The 19,542-nt window shown below is 35.9% G+C and overlaps 1 protein-coding gene across 2 annotated transcripts in view; it reads left to right on the forward strand.

The window, feature by feature from the left end:
• The window catches only part of SMC2 (structural maintenance of chromosomes 2), a 66,616-nt gene that overhangs the window by 36,288 nt on the left and 10,786 nt on the right, over positions 1–19,542 (forward strand). For both annotated transcript variants that reach the window (XM_007089254.3, XM_042964078.1), the window contains exons 16-22: positions 74–209; positions 2,500–2,624; positions 6,406–6,599; positions 7,564–7,707; positions 10,952–11,146; positions 13,610–13,810; positions 15,984–16,100. In XM_007089254.3, the coding sequence (XP_007089316.3) occupies positions 74–209; positions 2,500–2,624; positions 6,406–6,599; positions 7,564–7,707; positions 10,952–11,146; positions 13,610–13,810; positions 15,984–16,100 (1,112 nt within the window). The remainder of the gene's footprint in view (positions 1–73; positions 210–2,499; positions 2,625–6,405; positions 6,600–7,563; positions 7,708–10,951; positions 11,147–13,609; positions 13,811–15,983; positions 16,101–19,542) is intronic.

Raw genomic sequence — 19,542 nt, forward strand, 5'->3', positions numbered from 1 at the left:
AGAAATTTTTTTATTGTTTACTAAATATGTGGTAACTTAATGACTAAGGTCTGTTTCAATTTGCTTCAATCAGGTGCTCGATCCCAGGCAGCTTCTATTTTAACCAAGTTTCAAGAACTCAAAGGTGTTCAAGATGAGCTGAGAATTAAGGAGAATGAGCTACAGGCTCTAGATGAGGAATTAGCAGGTCTTAAAAACACAGCTGAAAAGTAAGACTTTGTTGAATTAAGTTGTATTTTTAAGTTTCTTTTTGGTCAAAGATTTGCATGGTAGAAGATGAAAGAATTTTAGCTAAAGAAATACAACTTCTGACTTTTATCAGTTAGCTTTTTCTGATAAGAATGTCATTGTTATAAGAAATTAGGGAAAGCTAATTAAAAGGAAGAAAAAACATCAGCCAAATATTTTTCTTTCCCTGTTGAGATACACTGTTAACATTCTACTGGGATTGGTGGGGAAATCCATACTCTGGATGTTGATACCAGAGGGTACTGGAGTCTTTGATTTGAAATGATACACAATGTAACATTGATCAGATACCAACATTAAGTTTAGTAGCATCATGGCTATCCTATAGATTATTAAAGATCACTGAGCTGCCTACTGAGGCATGTAAGAAAGTCACTGTTAAAGTGTTTCCTTACTGTGTTTCTTTTGTAGGGGTATGGGTATGCATATGTATGTGTACCTTTCAATATTACTTCTGTTTGTGTATGATACAGGTACATTTTTTTTTTTTTTAAATTGGTGTCATGCTACCTCATGTATCTTTTCATCACTTAACGTCAGTGCCCAGTACTCTTGTAGGAGCTGGGAATACAGCAGCGAACCAAACAGATAAATCTCTTCCTTCTTCTTGTTTTCAAAGGTAAATTGGTAAAACATGTTAGGTAACACTGAGTTCTAAGAGGAAAAATGCCCCAAACCTACAGTCTCCAAAGATGACAAATGGGAACTGAGTTAAAATTAAAATCAGACATTTCATTCAGAATTCACAATACTGAACAAAGGTTAAAAATCATATATAAATAAACTTCAAAATATATATGGTTTTGTAAACTTTAAACATTCATCTTCTGAAATTATCAAAACTTAGAATGTTGCCAAGACTTTTTTGGAATATTATATGTATAGAAGAGATGCTCATAATTAGTCAAAGTGGTCATTCCAACATAGATGTTATATCAAAATGTCCACTCTCAAACATATACATACAAAGCCTGCTTTTACCTTCTTTAACATAAATTACCAAAAAGTGAATATCTGTGGAAACTTTGGCAAGGCAGTGAGTTTGCAGCTGGCATTTGGCTTGGTGCTGTTACCTTTATTCAGTAGTATTGGATCATTTATTTTGCAGAGTTGTCTTGTGGACTGGTAGTGGCATTGAGGTCAAGGAAAGGAAATAGATTTTTAAAAATATGAGAGTGGAAGTATCAACTAAAGCCATTCTTTCACAGACCATATCAGGAAAATAGCTTTTATCTTTTTTTTTTTTTCAAGTTTCTATACTCCCCATTTTTAAATGAATTGAAAAATGGCTTTAAAATTACAGTTTTAATTGCTGTCAAGCATTCTCAGCCAAGAATACTCAAGGGAGTATTTATGTTTTATAAGTTGCTTCCTTTTTCCTCAGACCTCATGAATTTCTAGTGTCAAGCTGCCTTGTGAATTTATTACAACTTGATATTTCACTGCGGCTGAATTAGCTAAATACCTTCCAAAGAAAATATTAAGCAGCTAGAAATGGGCTAGATTACAGGGTTTGCAAGAAGAGCACAATGTAATGTTTAGTTCAGTACTAGGTCTTTTAAAACTATCAGTCTCATTACAGAATGTTGGGGGGAACTTTTTATTAGTATTTGAAAATGGGAATTGATAACCAGATTTTTGAAATTTTGTGTGATTGTTGCATATTAATGTATTCTTGTGGGAAGCTGTTGTGGAGTGTGGAGTTTTTCTTCTTGGTAAGGCTCAGTAGAAGAGACCATTTTTAAGGAAACCTATTTATTTAAAGGTTATATTTAGTGCTTTCTAAAATTAAGAATATTTCTGTAAATAGTTGTCAGCCTTGGCTGTTTAGAGTCGTTTACCTTCGGTGATCAAATCAGACTTGAATTTGATTCCTCAAAAACTGAGTCTTCAAAACTATTCTTGTAATAATGGCATCTTAACATTGTTTATATTGAGGGGCACCTGGGTGGCTCAGTCGGTTGAGCAACCAACTTCAGCTCAGGTCATGATCGCATGGTTTGTGAGTTCGAGCCCCACGTCGGGCTCTGCTGACAGCTCAGAGTCTGGAGCCTGCTTCGGATTCAGTGTCTCCCTCTCTCTCTGCCCCTCCCCACTCATGCTCTGTCTTTCTCTGTCTCAGAAATAAATACACATAAAAAAAATTGTTTATATTGTATGTGAGTTTATTTTAGGTAAGAGCCTATTGTTTGCATGTCTCAAATATCAGAAAAGTTGTGATCATTTATTGTAAACTTCTTTTTTTCTAAGGTATCGCCAACTAAAACAGCAGTGGGAGATGAAAACTGAGGAGGCAGATTTATTACAAACCAAGCTCCAGCAAAGCTCCTATCACAAGCAACAAGAAGAATTAGATGCCCTTAAAAAAACCATTGGTAAGATAAAAACATTCTGTGCTTCCTCTGTTTATACTGATAACCTTACTTTAGATATTTAGATCTCATCTTTATTATATATTTATTTGAATTAGTTACCTTAAATATTTTAATTATTAGATACTATTATTATATTGCCAAGTTCTGCCCATTTGGAGCAGTATACATTTCACCAGTGGCATATGAAAGTTGTCAGTTCTCTAAATCCTTTCTTTTCTAGAAAGTCTTTAAAATATCTCCAATGTGATTGTTAGAAAGAGGTAGCACATTACTGTTTTCACCTGCAGATATTGCAGGGGAAGCCTAGAATCTATTTGATCTGTTCCTCAGACCTTTTGGTTTCTACTTCTGTGAATATTCTACTTTCAACCATTTTTCCTATTGACTTGCTTATGGTTTGTTTCTATTCTCATACTTAAGAGTTACGATTTCTTATAGATTATCTGCATTATGAATATCTTTTGGTTTATGTGCTTGTCTTTTACTTTTGTTCATAGTATTTTTGTTAAACAGAAACTTTTAATGTTTAATTCAATTTATAGCTGCTTCTACAGAACCCTCATTTTAAGAACTTGTCTTACACTTTTAATTAGAATTTAATTGTATAGGGTAGTTTTAGTTTTTCTCATTCCATAGGACAATATCCACCTACCTATTACCCACTAATATTTTCTTTCCTTTTTATAAAATTTAAAAAATTTACGCATTTTGTTTACCCCCTACCTCTGGCAACCACCAATCTGTTCTCTGTACTAAGATTTTTTTAATTGGTTAAGATTCCACATGTAAGTGATATTATATGGTATTTATCTTTCTCTTTTTTTCATTTAGTATAATGGCTTTGAGTTCCATCCATGTTTTTGCAAATGGCAAGATCTCATTCTTTTTTTATAGCTGAGTAATATTCCATTATATATACACACACATTTTCTTTACCCATTATCCATGAGTAGATGCTTACCTAAGTTGTTTCCATATCTTGGCTATTGTAAATAATGCTGCAGTGAACATTGTGGTGTGTATATATTTTTGAGTTACTGTTTTTGTTTTCTTCAAATACCCAGGAGTAGAACTTTTACATCATATCTATTTTTAATTTTTTGTGGAACCTCCATACTGTTTAACATAGTTGCTGCAGTAATTTGCATTCCTCCCAACAGTGCATGAGGGATTCCCTTTTCTCCACATCATCTCTGACACTTGTTATTTCTTGTTTTTTTTGATAATAGCCCTTCTAACGTGTATCTGTCTTATTGTGATTTTGATTTGCATTTCCCTGATGCTTAGTGATGTTGAGCATCTTTTCATGTACTGGGTGACTATGTATCTTCTGTAGAAAAGGGTCTATTCAGATACTCTACCCGTTTTTTAATCAGACTGTTTGGCTTTTTCTTTTGAGTTGTAGGAGTTTCTTACATATTTTGGGTGTTAACCTCTCATTGATATGATTTGCAAATATTTTCTCCCATTAATTATGTTGTCTTTTCAATTTGTTGCTCTACAGAAACTTTTTAGTTTGATAATTGTCCCAGTTATTTTTGCTTTTGTTGTGTTTGCTTTTGGTGTGAAGTCCAAAAAAAATCACTGTTAAGACCAGTGTCAAGGAGTTTATCACTTATGTTTTCTTCTAGGAGTTTTATGGTTTCAGGACTTACATTCAGGTCTTTAACCTATTGAGTTAATTTTGATATGTAGTATAAGATAATGGTGCAGTTGCATTCTTTGGCATGTGGCTGTCCAGTTTTCTAAGCACCATTAATTGAAGAAACTGTTCCTTCTTCATTGTATGTTCTTGGCTCCTTTGACCATTCATGCATGGGTTTATGACAATTTATTTCTGGGCTCTGTTTTGTTCCGTTGATTGGTGTGTCTTTTTTTTATAATTTTATTTTTTTTTTAATTTACATCCAAATTAGTTAGCTTATAGTGCAACAATGATTTCAGGAGTAGATTCCTTAATGCCCCTACCCATCTAGCCCATCCCCCCTCCCACAACCCCTCCTGGTGTGTCTATTTTTAATGCCAATTCCATACTGTTTTGATTACTATAGCTTTGTAATATAATTTAAAATAAGGAGTGTGATGCCTCTGCCTTTGTTGTTCTTAAGATGGCTTTGGCTATTGCATACAGATTTTAGGATTCGTTTGTTTCTGAAAAAATGCCATTAGAATTTTGATAGGGATTTTTAACAGATCTGTAGATTGCTTTGGATAGTATGGACATGTTAACAGTATTCTTCCAGTCCATGAGCACTGAATATCTTTCCATTTATTTGTGTCTTTTTCAGTTTGTTTTATCAATAAGTGCATTATAGCTTTATGTGTACAGTTCTTTCTACCTTCTTGGTTAAATTTATTCCTAGGTATTTTATTCTTTTTGATGTAATTATAAGTAGGATTATTTTCTTACTTTCTCTGATAGTTATTATTGTATAGAAATGCAACAGATTTTTTTACATTGATTTCATATCCTGCAACTTTACAGAATTTGTCTATTCTAACAGTTTTTTAGTGAAATCTTTAGGGTTTTCTATATATAATAGATCATCTAGAGAAAGTTTTACTCCTTTTGAATTTGGATGCCTTTCTCTTTTCTTTCTTTTTTTTTTCTCTTATGAATTCACTCAAATGAATTCAATCAAAAATTCAGAGATTTTTGATTACTGATTCCATCTCCTTGTTAATAATTGGTCTGTTCAGATTTTGTTTCTCATGATTGTCTTCGTAGGTTGTATATTTCTGGGAATTATTGTTTCTTCTAGGTTGTCCAATTTGTTGGCATATAATTGTTTATAATACTCTCTTGGGATCCTTTGTTTCTGTGGTAGCAGTTGTGTCTCCCTCGTTTTTCTGATTTTACTTGATTCCTCTCTTGTTCTTAGGCTGGCATGAGGTATATCAATTCTTTCTGAGAAGTAGCTTTCACTTTCATTAATCTTTTCTATTATCTTTTAGTCTCTTTCATTTTACTTTTGCTCTGATCTTTATTTCCTTCCTTCTACCAACCTTGAGCTTTGTTTTTTGCTTTGTAGTTCCTTTATGTGTCAGGTTTTTTGAGATTTTTCTCCTTCCTTGATGGAGGCAGCACTATAAACTTCACTCTTAGAACTGCATTTGCTGCATCCCATTAAGTTTTGGTATGTTGTATTTCCATGTTAATTTGTTTTAAGGTACTTTTTAAATTTTTTCTTTGATTTTTATTTGCAGTGATATTGTGCACTGAAAAGTAGCATAGGATATTATGTAGTTAATGGTCTCCAGGGTTGTATTTGTATCTGCATTCTAACACAGTGTATGGCAATTGTGACACTAATCTACTCATTTTATCTTGCTTTTTTTCCTGTACAAATTAGAGCTAAATAGGCAAAGAATACAATGTAAGTTTGTTTATGAAATTAAGCTTTTTGTCCACTAAGTAAAGGAGAAATACCATAGTTATACTCTTGATTCTGGCTTAGGAAGCATATTACAAGTATATTAAAAGGTGGTCTCTGATCTTTTTAGGCAGTTAAAGACAAAATTTGTTGCTCAGTTTCATAGGCTGGGAAATAATTTCTTCATAGTCTTTAGGTAATTCAAGTGTGGTTCTTAGGCAGGGTTTATGTTTCAATGTAGCATTTCTGGAATAAGGTTGGAACAGTTTTTTTAAATTTTAGCCTAAATTCTTTAGATCATATCTTCTATTAAAAGGTGAATTCATAAGGCACTCATAAACCATTGCCTATAACTGCTAATAGTTCAAGGACCTCATTTAGCTACATTTGCCTGCTTTATGATGCAGAGGAAAGTGAGGAGACTTTAAAAAACACCAAAGAAGTTCAGAAAAAAGCAGAAGAAAAGTATGAAGTATTGGAGAATAAAATGAAAAATGCAGAAGCTGAAAGAGAGAGAGAACTGAAGGATGCTCAGAAAAAACTGGATTTTGCCAAAACAAAAGCAGATGCTTCTAGCAAGAAAATGAAAGAAAAACAACAGGTAATACTTTTCTTGAAATGGAACCAATCTTTAACATCAGTATAGAGCTGAAGGTGGTAGAGCATCTTGGGTTAGCCTCACTCATCAGTGTTCATCACAAAATCTAAAAGCACAGTATGCTTCTTTAGGAAATAATTATGCGTCGTATGAGTCAAATTACAACATTCCGTTCTGAAAACCCTGTAATGGAGTGTCATAATGGTAAGGATAGGTTGCATTGTCTTTCTAATTTTAGAGAAAGAGCAAAATTGCCTTTTGGTAAATGCTGCACTTAAGAGTAGACCAAAGCTTATGTCATGCGGTGGAGGTATGTCCTATCAGCTCCAAGTGTTGACATTTCTGTTTGGTGATCATCTATGAATGGATCCTGTGAAAGATTGATACATGACAAAGCATGTTATATTTACAAAGTACCATTCAGTTGTAGATTGGTGATACCTGATTTTATCTTTTGATAGTGCCACAGATGGAATTTGAACCTAGCCTTTTCTGCCTCCAAAGGCTTTGTTCTACATCACTTTTCTATATGATTCTATTTAAATCTGCTTTTCTTCATATTCTGTCACTAAATAGTTGCACAAAGTATTTTCTAACAAACTAAAGGCTATAGAGGGAAAGAAGAAAATTGAGCAGCTGGGTTTTTTTGACATTTAAAAAAGGCTTTTCCTTTGCTAATTTATCTGTTACGTAGAATTCTAGATTGTTTTTCCCTGGACGAATAACAAAATAAACAGTTTATGCCCAGTTCTTTGAACCTGTAAAAACTGTACATACATTTGTAATGTTTAACTAAAGGAAAATAAATTTCCTTTCTCCTCACTTCTGGAGAAGCAGCTTACATGTGTTTTTGGTAGTTGAATAAGCTGTGGGTGTTACTTGCATGGGACTCTTAATAATTTTGTTGACATGTATCTATTTTTCAGTAGTTAATAGTCTGTTGAATGTCTGAATAACATTCTTTTAGGAAGTTGAAGCTATCACTCTGGAGCTGGAAGAGCTCAAGAGAGAGCATGCATCCTATAAACAACAGCTTGAAGCTGTAAATGAAGCTATCAAATCCTATGAAGGTCAGATTGAAGTAATGGCAGCTGAGGTGGCTAAAAATAAGGTACTTACCGTGCTGGAGAAATTACAAATGTTAATCCACTTATGAAATGTTGGCTTGAAGATGTTTGACTTTAGAAGTCTTGATCTCTTCATTCTTTACTTATTGAGAGAGAGAAAGAGCATGAGTGGGGGAGGGGCAGAGAGTGAGAATCTCAAGCAGAGTCCGATGTGGGGCTCAAACTCACAAACCCTGAGATCATGACCTGAGCCGAAATGAAGAGTCAGACGCTTAACCGACTGAACCACCCAGGTGCCCCTCTTAATTCTTGTCTTGATGAGAGGCAAAAATGATGATTCCTGATCCAGAAAGAGTCCTGAAATAATGTTACTAATTGTTTTAATCTGGGTCTACTCAGAAGACGAAAACTACACAGTAATTTGAACAGGCAGAGTTTAAATAAAAAATTTAACTACAGTCGGAGTTTGGAATGATAACGGATGATCACTAAAGAATAAAGAGAATTCTAAATTATATAGGAACAGCCCTTACAGGGAATAGCCACTACCACCCTTAGGGCTGAGGGAGTGCACCCATGGAAGGAACAAATTGGAAAAGAGCCATAGCAACTATAGGCTGAAAACCAGATCTAGTTGAAGATGTAACTGTGGTCCCCTGGTTGTGAAGTTTGCTGGAGTGCCATGGGTAGTCATCCATAGGGAAGTGCCACGTGGGATGTAGGGGAAATTAGCCCATGTGAACATGTTGCAAAGCCCTGTTCCCCTCTCCCCATCTGCTGGATGCCAGGGAAGCCATGTAGGTTGCTGGCCCTTGCACATGACAAACTTGCCTTTGAGAAAAGCACACCAGAACTGGGAAGTAAAGCCTCTTCCTTCTACAGTTTCCTTACAGCATCCTTTACTGTTGAGGCTGACTATAGTTGCAGCTGGTTGGGGAGAAATGTTCTATCAGAAGCAGGGAAGTGAAGGATGGATTTAGGACTGAGGGTATCTCAAATGTTATGAAGACATTCTGTCACCTGCAAATTCATACTGTGGTATATCTTTATTAGAGATTGTCCCTAATGAATATTGGAAATTCTCTTGCCCCTTTCTTTGATTTTGTCTTTGAATTGCTTTGTTTCATATTGAGGTATAATTGATCTATATTAATTTCAAGTATACAACATAATGATTTGTTATTTGTATATGTTGGAAAAAGACCAACCCATAAATCTAGTTAATCCCTCACCACACAGTTACAAATATTTTTTGTGATGTGAACTTTTAAGATCTACTGTCTCAGCAACTTTTAAATATACAGTACCACTGACTACACTCATCATGTTTTTTAAGTTTTGTTTCGTGTTGCTAATTGATACCGTTTGTAACTAACATTGATTTTTATGTTAACTGAATGTAATAGCTTTCAACAGGGTAGTTCCATTCAGTTTTCAGTGCGGTATTTTTGTCTTGTTTGTGTCCTCTACATGCTTTTATGTTTTCCTTTGATATGATTGTTGTAATTGTTGTAGCCTATGGTGTTTTTGGAAAGTAGGTCTTTCCTCTTGATTCTCTTCATGGATAAATTAAAGTTTTTTGTTTTTAACCCATTATTTATCAAATCAATAGAACAGTTTTTAACTACTTTTTTTGAAGTTAAGATCAAAATGCTTTTCAGCTTTGTGTTCTGTGTTACTGATTAAATTTTTTAATTTCTGTTCAGTTTTTATTTTGCCTCCAAAGTAAATTTTAGTTTTTAAAAATATTTTTAGTTCCCTTCTGATTTGTTGTCTTAATCTCATTTTTCCCGTGCATATTTTTGCTGTCTTTCATGGACATCATGTTGTAGAATTTTAAAAGTTAGATATGTTTTTAAAGATAATTGTGAAAATAAATAAGCTACTCCTTTCCTGATCTAAATAAAGTCCGAACATGTACATACTTCCATTTCTCTTTATGGAGAAGTATAAAATAGATCACTTGGTTGTTAAAGGTTGTTTTTTTGGGCTCTGCATTCTAAATTGTTTCCTTTGCAGATAAGAATATCAAAGGAAACTCCCAGGGAACTAAGAAAAGAAACTACCTACTAATTAGACAAACAAAACTAAAATTTCATTTCTGTTCAATCTTAAGTAACAGATTTCCTATCATTGTAAAAAAAGGTTAAAACAGTGAAAATTGCATTGCAGTTTTTAACCTGTAGGCATGAGAGAATCTTCTTCATAAACACTTTTTTTTTTTTTTAAAGATACAGTGTTAGTTAATAAACTTATATGTCCCTTTGGTTAATATCTTAAGCAGAGTATTTTTCAGTTTCTCTTCACAGGTTTCAAAAAGCTAAAATATCTTCAGGTTTTTATATGAATGTCATGTTTTATTTTCTTTCCTCAAAAGACCTCTGATGACACAGATTAAACATTATAGGGAAATTAAGGCACTTTGAGTACCCTAACCATAACATCAGGTATTCTTTGTTGCTCATCTTGTTTCGTAATGAGCATGCCTAAAAACATTCCTAAATTTTTCCTTGTGGTTTGCATCATGAAGATCCATTCTTCCTCAGAAACTTAAAGCAGGTTGTCCTACTTTGGTTTTCCCCCTACCTAAATATGGGTTGAACTAGGTTTTTTTGGTTTAGATATTTGTGTGAGTTCTTTCAAGATTTGGGTGAAGCAATGGGATTTGCAGGGCAGGTTGGTGGTAGACTGAATTGCAGTTACAATTACCACTTCTGACATTGAGTAGCTCCAACCTTGGGAGGTAGGGGGATATTCAAAGTCAAAGCAACAAAGTTTTTCTTTGTGCCACAAATCTATTTATTGAAAAAAGTTTCTTGTATTTTTCTGTTTTGACCCTTGTGCTAGAACCAAGCATTATGACCTTCTGTTGCACCGATAAATATGGCTTATATCTACAAAGGGAAGAGCAGAAAACCCGGCCTACATCCTTCCCTTCCTGATAAATGACATGTGGGGATCTGGCATAGTATCTTCTTGTTAACTACCCAGAAATGCCACTTTACTAAGACCTCACAAGTCAGTTTCCTGTAGTTCACTGTATCCCCCGAAACTTTGTTGCTTCCAGCACGAACACTGTATCCTATCTTTTTTCTAGTGATAGAACAAGTTTTCTCCTGTATGCCAATTAATTAGTCATTTTAATGGGGATATACAATGTAGAGGGTTAGGTGACCATCTGCCTGTAATCACATTGCCATCTTGCCCAGACGCTTTTTAGATGATCTTTTAATAAACTAAAAATATTTCCACATTACTTTGCTATATATCCTCTTCTATTTGTTCCAGGAGTCCGTAAATAAAGCTCAAGAAGAGGTGACCAAGCAAAAAGAAGTGATAACAGCCCAAGACAATGTAATTAAAGCTAAATATGCTGAAGTTGCAACACACAAGGAACAAAACAATGATTCTCAGCTTAAAATTAAGGAACTGGACCACAACATCAGCAAACATAAACGGGAAGCTGAAGATGCTGCTGCAAAGGCACGTTTGTGTTGTTTATTTCTACTCGTAATCAGATTTTTGCTTCTGAGTTGTTGAGATATTCTGGTAAAGTGCTCAATGGAGAATTCAGTATAAATGGCAGAAATGCGGTATAACAGAATTTTGAGGCTTACTGCTATTTTAATGGCTTCTCAGCAATGCTTATTTTTACCACCTGGCATAAATCTTTCTAAATTTCAGGTATTTATTCCTATGTATAAGATGTTTCAGTGGTCTCCCATAGAACTAGCCATTTTTTAATCCCCAGATATTCAGATTAATATATTAGTTGTGATTATATATTGTTGCCTGTGAGTTTTCAATTTATTTTGAAATAAGGTAAACGATATATATTTACAGGCAACTTCCAAAACCTGGACTTAATTGGCTTCCAGATGTCCTTAAGAGGATCAGTATAGTCAATTTTGCAGCCTCATCTGAAATCTGATGTTGTGCTAGCAGCTGTCTTTTTTGAAGTTATCTCAGTTTTTTGTTCACTCCTGAAAGTTTCTTTCTGGGGCACCTGGGTGACTCAGTCGGTTAAGCGTCTGACTCTTGGTTTCCTCTCAGGTCATGATCTCACAGTTCATGAGTTCGAGCCCCACATCGGGCTCTCTGCTGACAATGGGGAGTCTGCTTAGGATTCTCTTTCACCACCTCTCTCTATCCCTCCCATCCCCCTCAAAAATAAATAAGTAAACATTAAAGAGAATACATGCTTTTGCAGAAATTTGCTGCTTGGTTAAGAGGCTGCACTCATGAAATCTTAGTAATTTGCCCATCATGTTTTCTTACGAGTGTGTAACCGTTTGATGCCTTTTAAATCTTGTTTAGCATCTTAAAAGTATGAGATTTAACTTCAAAAAAGTCAGAACATACAAAATAGTCACCCCACCCTCTGAAAGAGCCCTGTGTGCCTGTTCAGGCTCACACTTAAAGAAAATATTTTTTCATAGCCACATCACTAATTTCCTAATATTTTTTTGTATTGATTTTCCATTAGCCTGGTAGCCTAGTATTAGTGGATTCACTGAAATGTTACCAATGTTAATATTACTGTTAATAGGTTTTTGGTAATTGAAAGTGCTAGTAGTGGTGATTGCTAGGGGATTTTATTTACGGTTAAGGTGAAAAGGAGAGTTAAAAGTGGAACTGCTAAAAAGTCCAGGATTCTTTGAAGTCTATAGTTGGTCAAATATTAATTACATACCAACTAGTATCAGATAGTAGTAGGCCAGGCACTAATGATAAGGATGAGCAACATGTACCCAGAATGCTTTCATTGAGCCTATGGATCAGCAGGGAAGGTAGATTGGAAATGATCATCTTTGGAGCCTGGAGGTGAGACCGTTCCCCTGGAATTAATGAGGATAAACAGACTGACAAGGATTAGACTCTATCAGTCAGAACCAACCTTGAACGATTTTAGTAGAAGAAAGTCTTCTTTAAGCACTATAATCTAAAATTTTTTTTTAACTCTTTTTACCATATAAAGAAATACATTACTGTGCCTTGTCAAAAGAGGGTGACTAGGCAACGGAGTCAAAGTTTAGAGCAGCTTTTTATTTACCTAGTATATTTTAGAATTATCATCAGTCAGGGCCGCCTGGGTGGCTCAGTCGGTTGAGCTTCTGACTTCGGCTCAGGTCATGATCTCACAGTCTGTGAGTTCAAGCCCCACATCGGGCTCTGTGCTGACAGCTCAGAGCCTGCTTCAGATTCTGTGTCTCCCTCTCTCTGACCCTCCCCCGTTCATGCTCTGTCTCTGTCTCAAAAATAAAATAAAACATTAAAAATTAAAAGAATTATAATCAGTCGGAATTAGGCTTCCACAAATTTACCAAATCTATGACTTAAGTATTCTTAGGAGAATTTTAATTTTCACAAATTATTTTTGAAGCAATAGATTGAGTTTGGTAAAATCTGAAGGAGGCTTATCTTGTATTTATTCTAATGGAAATGATTTACATGTATAAATTTCTCTGAGCTAGCTTTTCTTTTAATGCTTAAGTAATCTTTTTCCTATACAATTTTTTTTAACCTATTCTCTAGGTAAAAATATTCATACTTAATAGTAAACCTATACTAACAGTGAACCTCATTTTTGCAGATGAGTCATTGTGGGGTTTTCTCCTAAATACTTAAAATTTGTAAACATTTAAGATACTAGTTTTTGTTTTTGTTTTTTAATTTTTTTTTTTTAATGTTTATTTTTGAGACAGAGACAGAGCATGAACAGGGGAGGGGCAGAGAGAGAGGGAGACACAGAATCTGAAACAGGCTCCAGGCTCCAAGCTGTCAGCACAGAGCCTGACGTGGGGCTTGAACTCACGGACCGTGAGATCATGACCTGAGCCGAAGTCGGACGCTTAACTGACCAAGCCACGCAGGTGCCCCAGAAACTAGTTTTTAAATGTCGGTTTGTAAACAATGATAGATTCCTCCATTATCTTCCGTGGCTAGGTCTCCAAAATGTTGAAGGACTATGACTGGATTAATGCAGAGAAACACCTCTTTGGGCAACCTAATAGTGCCTATGATTTCAAAACCAACAACCCAAAAGAAGCTGGTCAGAGACTTCAGAAGTTGCAAGAAATGAAGGAGAAACTAGGAAGAAATGTCAACATGAGAGCTATGAATGTACTGACAGAAGCTGAAGAGCGGGTAAGTCCTTTTCCTTGGACTCTCTGGCCTCCTTAGGGCATGAGCAGCACTAACAGCTCTCTGTGACCCTTGTGGCAATTACTAGAGTCAATCTTTGGCTTGATGCTCTTGATACTGGATTTGTTTTCTTGTTCTCCCTTTTCAGTTCTCTCTTACTTGTTTTTGCATCAATTATTTATATAGTCTATTGTCCCTTGAAAAGCTTTTCTACTGGCTTTGCCCAGAATACCATCTATCCTTTTCTTATTCTTGGTATAAATAAGAACATTTTTTCATGATTACTCCTCCCATTTCTATAATTTCTTTCAGTTGCCTTGAAAAGGCCTTGAAAAATAAGGCTACTCTGCTGTCTGCCTCCTTACCAGTCATTCCATAAATACGGTGTTCCTTTTGACTCTAGGGTATACTAGAACCATTACATAAGTAATGACTAAAATTGTTATATGCATAACCACTCCTTTCCTAATCTGTAAATCCAGCATCATCTTCTGTTTTAATGTTCACTTACGCAATGTTATCATCTCCCCAACCCTGACAGAACTTTGAATCCGCTGTGTCACTAGAAAAATCCACAGGGAAAAGCAATCCGTATTCTCAACAGCTCCATAGGAGATAGCAGTCTAATTTTATATAATGCCCTATACTTTATTTTTTCTAAGATTCTGTTTGAATTTGTATCAGAGAGTTATGAGAACTCTCTAAAAGTGGCAATACTTATGAGCTCCATTACTTCTAAAAAGTTTTGCTGTACTGGGTTTTTTTAAATTGTTATTGACATTACTATCTACAAAGAACCTGTATTATGTTAGATACCAAACAGGCTAATAATGCCCGTGTTGTGATCTCTCTATAAATGTTCCCGCTGGTTTTTATTTCTCCGTTAAAGCTTTGCAATATATGTTTTGTGGAAGAAAATCTTTGGTCTGAATTTGAACTGTGTATCGTGAAACTTGTTCACTTGTTTGGTTTTATTAGATAATAATTGGGTCTTTTTTTTTTTTTTTTTTTTTTTAAAGAATTCACCAACTTGCTTTCTTACCCAAAGGGAAGGCTCTATTGTTGATAAGCAAGATGGCTTTTTTTTTTTAATGTTTATTTATTTGAGAGAGTGAGAGAGCATGGGGGAGGGGCAGAGAGCAGGAGACAGAACTGTAAGCAGGCTCCTCACTGTCAGCACAGAGCCTGATATGGGGCTTGAACTCACAAACTGTGAGATCATGACCTGAGCTGAAATCAAGAGTTCGACGCTTAATCGTCTGAGCCACCCAGGTGACCCTTGTTTTGTTTTGTTGTATTTTGTGTCTGTACACATAAGAAATTGAATTATGCAAGGAATAAGAGAAAAATGTAGAGGAGGTTTTAGGAGCTTTGCTATAAAGGAGAGAGACAGCAAGGAAGCTAACAGAACTGGTTACAATTTAAGGGAGAATTTGAAGACTCCTTGAAATGTGAGGCTTTGAGGAGAAATGAGTTAAGAAGATTTTCATAAAGTTCTGTTGCTACTTATGGTGTAATTCTCCCTTTGCAGCCTCCTTTAAATTTTTTTCAGTGAGTTTCTACATGAACCAGGAAAAGCCCATTCTGAAGATGTGATGTTTGAGCTGAAACTTGAAGCACCAATTTTGTCGTATACAGAAAAAGAGCATTCAGGGAAGGGAGAACAATGCAAGGGCTATAAGGCTATATAATGAGCTTCTTATGTTCAAGGAACTGAAAAAAGACCACATGGCTGGCCCCTGGGGAGGATTGGGATGTCAAAAAGTCAGAGATAAATAAGGGCCCAATTATGTAGGACTTGAACATCATGGTGAAGAACTGAAACTTTGTGTTACTGCTAAGACTGACCTCAAGAAGAAAGCATGCAGGGCTACTTTTGAGTTTACATACATTTTCCTTTTTGCCTTGACTGCTAGAAGGATATGAGAATATCAGTATCAAAGTACCCCAGGAGCTTGTCCTATAAATTCTTAATTATGGCAGCTAAATTTTACATATAGGCGATATATTTACCTTTCTCATAATTTGGTTCACGTTATGATTCTTAATGCAGTGTATCTTTCTGGTAAACAGAAGTGTATATATTCTACATACAAACTAAACCTCTATGCCTGACTGAATTCTAGAATAGAAAATTTTACATTTTTTCAATTAAGCATGCTTTTTATCTTACCAGTATAATGACTTGATGAAGAAGAAGAGAATTGTAGAAAATGATAAATCCAAAATCCTTGCAACTATAGAAGACCTTGACCAGAAGAAAAACCAAGCCCTAAATATTGCGTGGCAAAAGGTATTTGAACCCAAAATATTATCATTTATTCTTTGTGAGGCAAACATGAAGAATACTGTCAATAGATTTATACTCTAAGATGAATTTGAAATGGCTGATTTGTGTTTGAATGAGGCACACGCCTTAATTAAAACCTCCTGACTTTTAAATGCATTTTGTACTTTTGGACTTGAGTACTACTGATAATGCAAAGCTAAGTTTGTGTCGCTACATCATAGTCTCACAGTCTACTTCTCTGGTCCTTAAGTTATATTAAATTTCTGACTTTCTAGTTTTCTTTATTTTTCATTCTTACCTTGTTTCCAGGTCTGTGTTACCTTTAAGGGAGATGCTATTTGTCTGAAACCTTGGAGTCTGTCCAATATGTGCCATACCCCACTCCCTCTGCTTGAAGCTGGAAGCAAGCTCGGTTTTGGACTGGGAAAGCTCTGATTGTTGGAAACTTCCCAATGATCCATTCTGTTCTAACTTCCTTGGTTTTTCTTACCCAGACTCAACAGAGTTCAAATATTTGTTATCAGGACATTTTTCTAACAAGATTGGCATATTCCTTACCACCTACAAGTTATTCATGGCATTTCAGAATTCATCATTAAGAATTGTGTAGATTTCTGGCAGAGCATTTTGTACATGTTATTAGTTAACACATATGAAGCAGATACTCTGTTTTCTCTTAAAACAATTCCATAACTGATAGTTAACCATCCATATTTTACAGATGAAGAAATCAAAGCTTAGAAAGGTTAAATCGATCCTTAATAAGATACTAGCCAACCAGATCCAACAATACATTAAAAGAATTATCCACCACGACCAAGTGGGATTTATACCTGGGATGCAGGACTGGTTCAATATCCACAAAACAATCAGAATGATACATCACATCAATTAAAGAAAGGACAAGAACCACATGATCCTCTCAATAGATGCAGAAAAAACATTTGTCAAAACACAGCATCCTTTCTTGATAAAAACCCTCAAGAAAGTAGGGATAGAAGGATCATATCTCAAGATTATGAAAGTCATATATGAAAGACCCACCCCACCCCATCCTCAATGGGGAAAAACAGAGCTTTACCCCTAAGGTCAGGCACATGACAGGGATGTCCACTCTCGCCACTGTTATCCAACCTAGTATTGGAAGTCCTTGCCTCAACAATCAGATAACAAAGAAATAAAAGGCATCCATATCGGTAAGGAGGAAGTCTAACTTTCACTCTTTGATATTCTATATGGAAACATGATACTGTATATGGAAAACCCAAAAGATTCCACAAAAAACTGCTATAACTGATCCATGAGTTCAGCAAAGTCGCACGATATAAAGTCAGTGCAAAGAAATCGGTATAGGTTGCATTCCTGTACACCAGTAATGAAGCAACAGAAAGAGAAGTCAAGGAATCGATCTCATTTACAGTTGCACAAAAAACCATAAACTACTGAGGAAAAAAACGTAACCAAAGAGGTGAAAAATCTGTGCACTGGAAACTATAGAAAGCCTATGAAAGAAATTGAAGATACAAAAAAATGGAAAAAGATTCCATGCCCATGGATTGGAAGAACAAATACTGTTAAAATGTTGGTATTACCCAAATCAGTACATATTCAATACAATCCCTATCAAAACAGCACCAACATTCTTCACAGAGCTAGAACAAACAATCCTAAAATTTGTATGGAACCAGAAAAGAGCCTGAATAGCCAAAGCAATCTTGAAAAAGAAAACCAAAGCAGGAGGCATCACAATCCCGGACTTCAAGCTGTATTACAAAGCTGTAATCATCAAGATGGTATAGTACTGGCACAAAAACAAGACACTCAGATTAATAGAACATAATAGATAACCCAGAAATGGACCCTCAAATGTATGGCCAACTAATCTTTGACAAAGCAGGAGAGAATGTCCAATGGAATAAAGACAGTCTCTTCAGCAAGTGGTGGTGGGAAAATTGGACAGCGACATGCAGAAGAATGAACCTGGACCACTTTATTACAGCATACACACAACTAAACTCAAAATGGATGAAAGACCTAAATGTAAAACAGGAAACCATCAAAGCCCTGGGGGAGAAAGCAGGCAAAAACCTATTTGACCTCAGCCGCAGCAACTGCTTAGTCAACACATCTCCGGAGATAAGGGAAACAAAAAGAAAACTGAGACCTCATCAAAATAAAAAGCTTCTGCACAGCAAAGGAAACAGTCAGTAAAACTAAAGGGCAACCAACAGTGGGGGTGCTCCTGGGCAGCTCAGTCGGTTAAGCTTCAGACTTTGACTCAAGTCATGATCTCACAGTTTGTGAGTTCCAACTCTGTGTCGGGCTCTGTGCTAACAGCTCAGAGCCTGGAGCCTGCTTTGGATTCTGTGTCTCTCTCTCTCTGCTCCTCCCCAGCTTGCGCTTTCTCTCTCTCTCTCTCTCTCTCTCTCTCTCTCTCTCTCTGAGTAAACAGTAAAAAATAAGAAAATAAAAGGCAACCAACACTGGGGCGCCTGGGGGGCTCAGTCGGTCAAGCGTCCAACTTCAGCTCAGGTCATGATTTCACAGTTCCAGCCCCGCATTGGGCTCTGTGCTGACCGCTCAGCGCCTGGAGGCTGCTTGGGATTCTGTGTCTCCTTCTTTCTCTGCCTCTTCCCAACTTGTGCTCTGTCTCTCAAAAATAAATAAATGTAAAAAAAAAAAATTTTTTTTTTCCAAAAAAGGCACCAGCAGAATGGGAGAAGATATTTGCAAATGACATATCAGATAAAGGGTTAGTATCCAAAATCTACAAGGAATTTATCAAACTCCACACCTGAAAAATAATCCAGTGAAGAAATGGGCAAAAGGCATGAATAGACACTTCTCCACAGAAGACATCCAGATGGCCAACTGACACATGAAAAAATGCTTAATATCACTCATCATCAGGGAAATACAAATTAAAACCACAATGAGATACCATCTCACACCTGTCAGAATGGCTAAAATGAGCAACTCACACAACAACAGATGTTGGAGAAGATGCAGAGAAAGAGGATCTCTTGCACTGCTGGTGGGAATGCAAACTGGTACAGCCACTCCGGAAAACAGTATGGAGTTTCCTCAGAAATTAAAAATAGAACTACCCTACAACCCAACAATTGCACTACTAGGCATTTATCCAGGGGATACAGGTGTGCTGTTTCAAAGGGACACCTGCACCCCATGTTTATAGCAGCACTATCAACAATAGCCCAAGTATGGAAAGAGCCCCAGTGTCCATGAATGGATCAAGAAGATGTGGTATACACACACACACACACACACACACACACACACACTGGATATTACTTGACAATCAAAAAGAATGAAATCTTGCCATTTGCGACTACGTGGATAGAACTGGAGGGTATTATGCTAAGTGAAATTAGAGAAAGACACATATATGACTTGTGAGGAATTTAAGATACAAAACAGATTAACA

The sequence above is a fragment of the Panthera tigris genome, chromosome D4, assembly GCF_018350195.1.
Source record: "Panthera tigris isolate Pti1 chromosome D4, P.tigris_Pti1_mat1.1, whole genome shotgun sequence".
Taxonomy (NCBI): domain Eukaryota; kingdom Metazoa; phylum Chordata; class Mammalia; order Carnivora; family Felidae; genus Panthera; species Panthera tigris.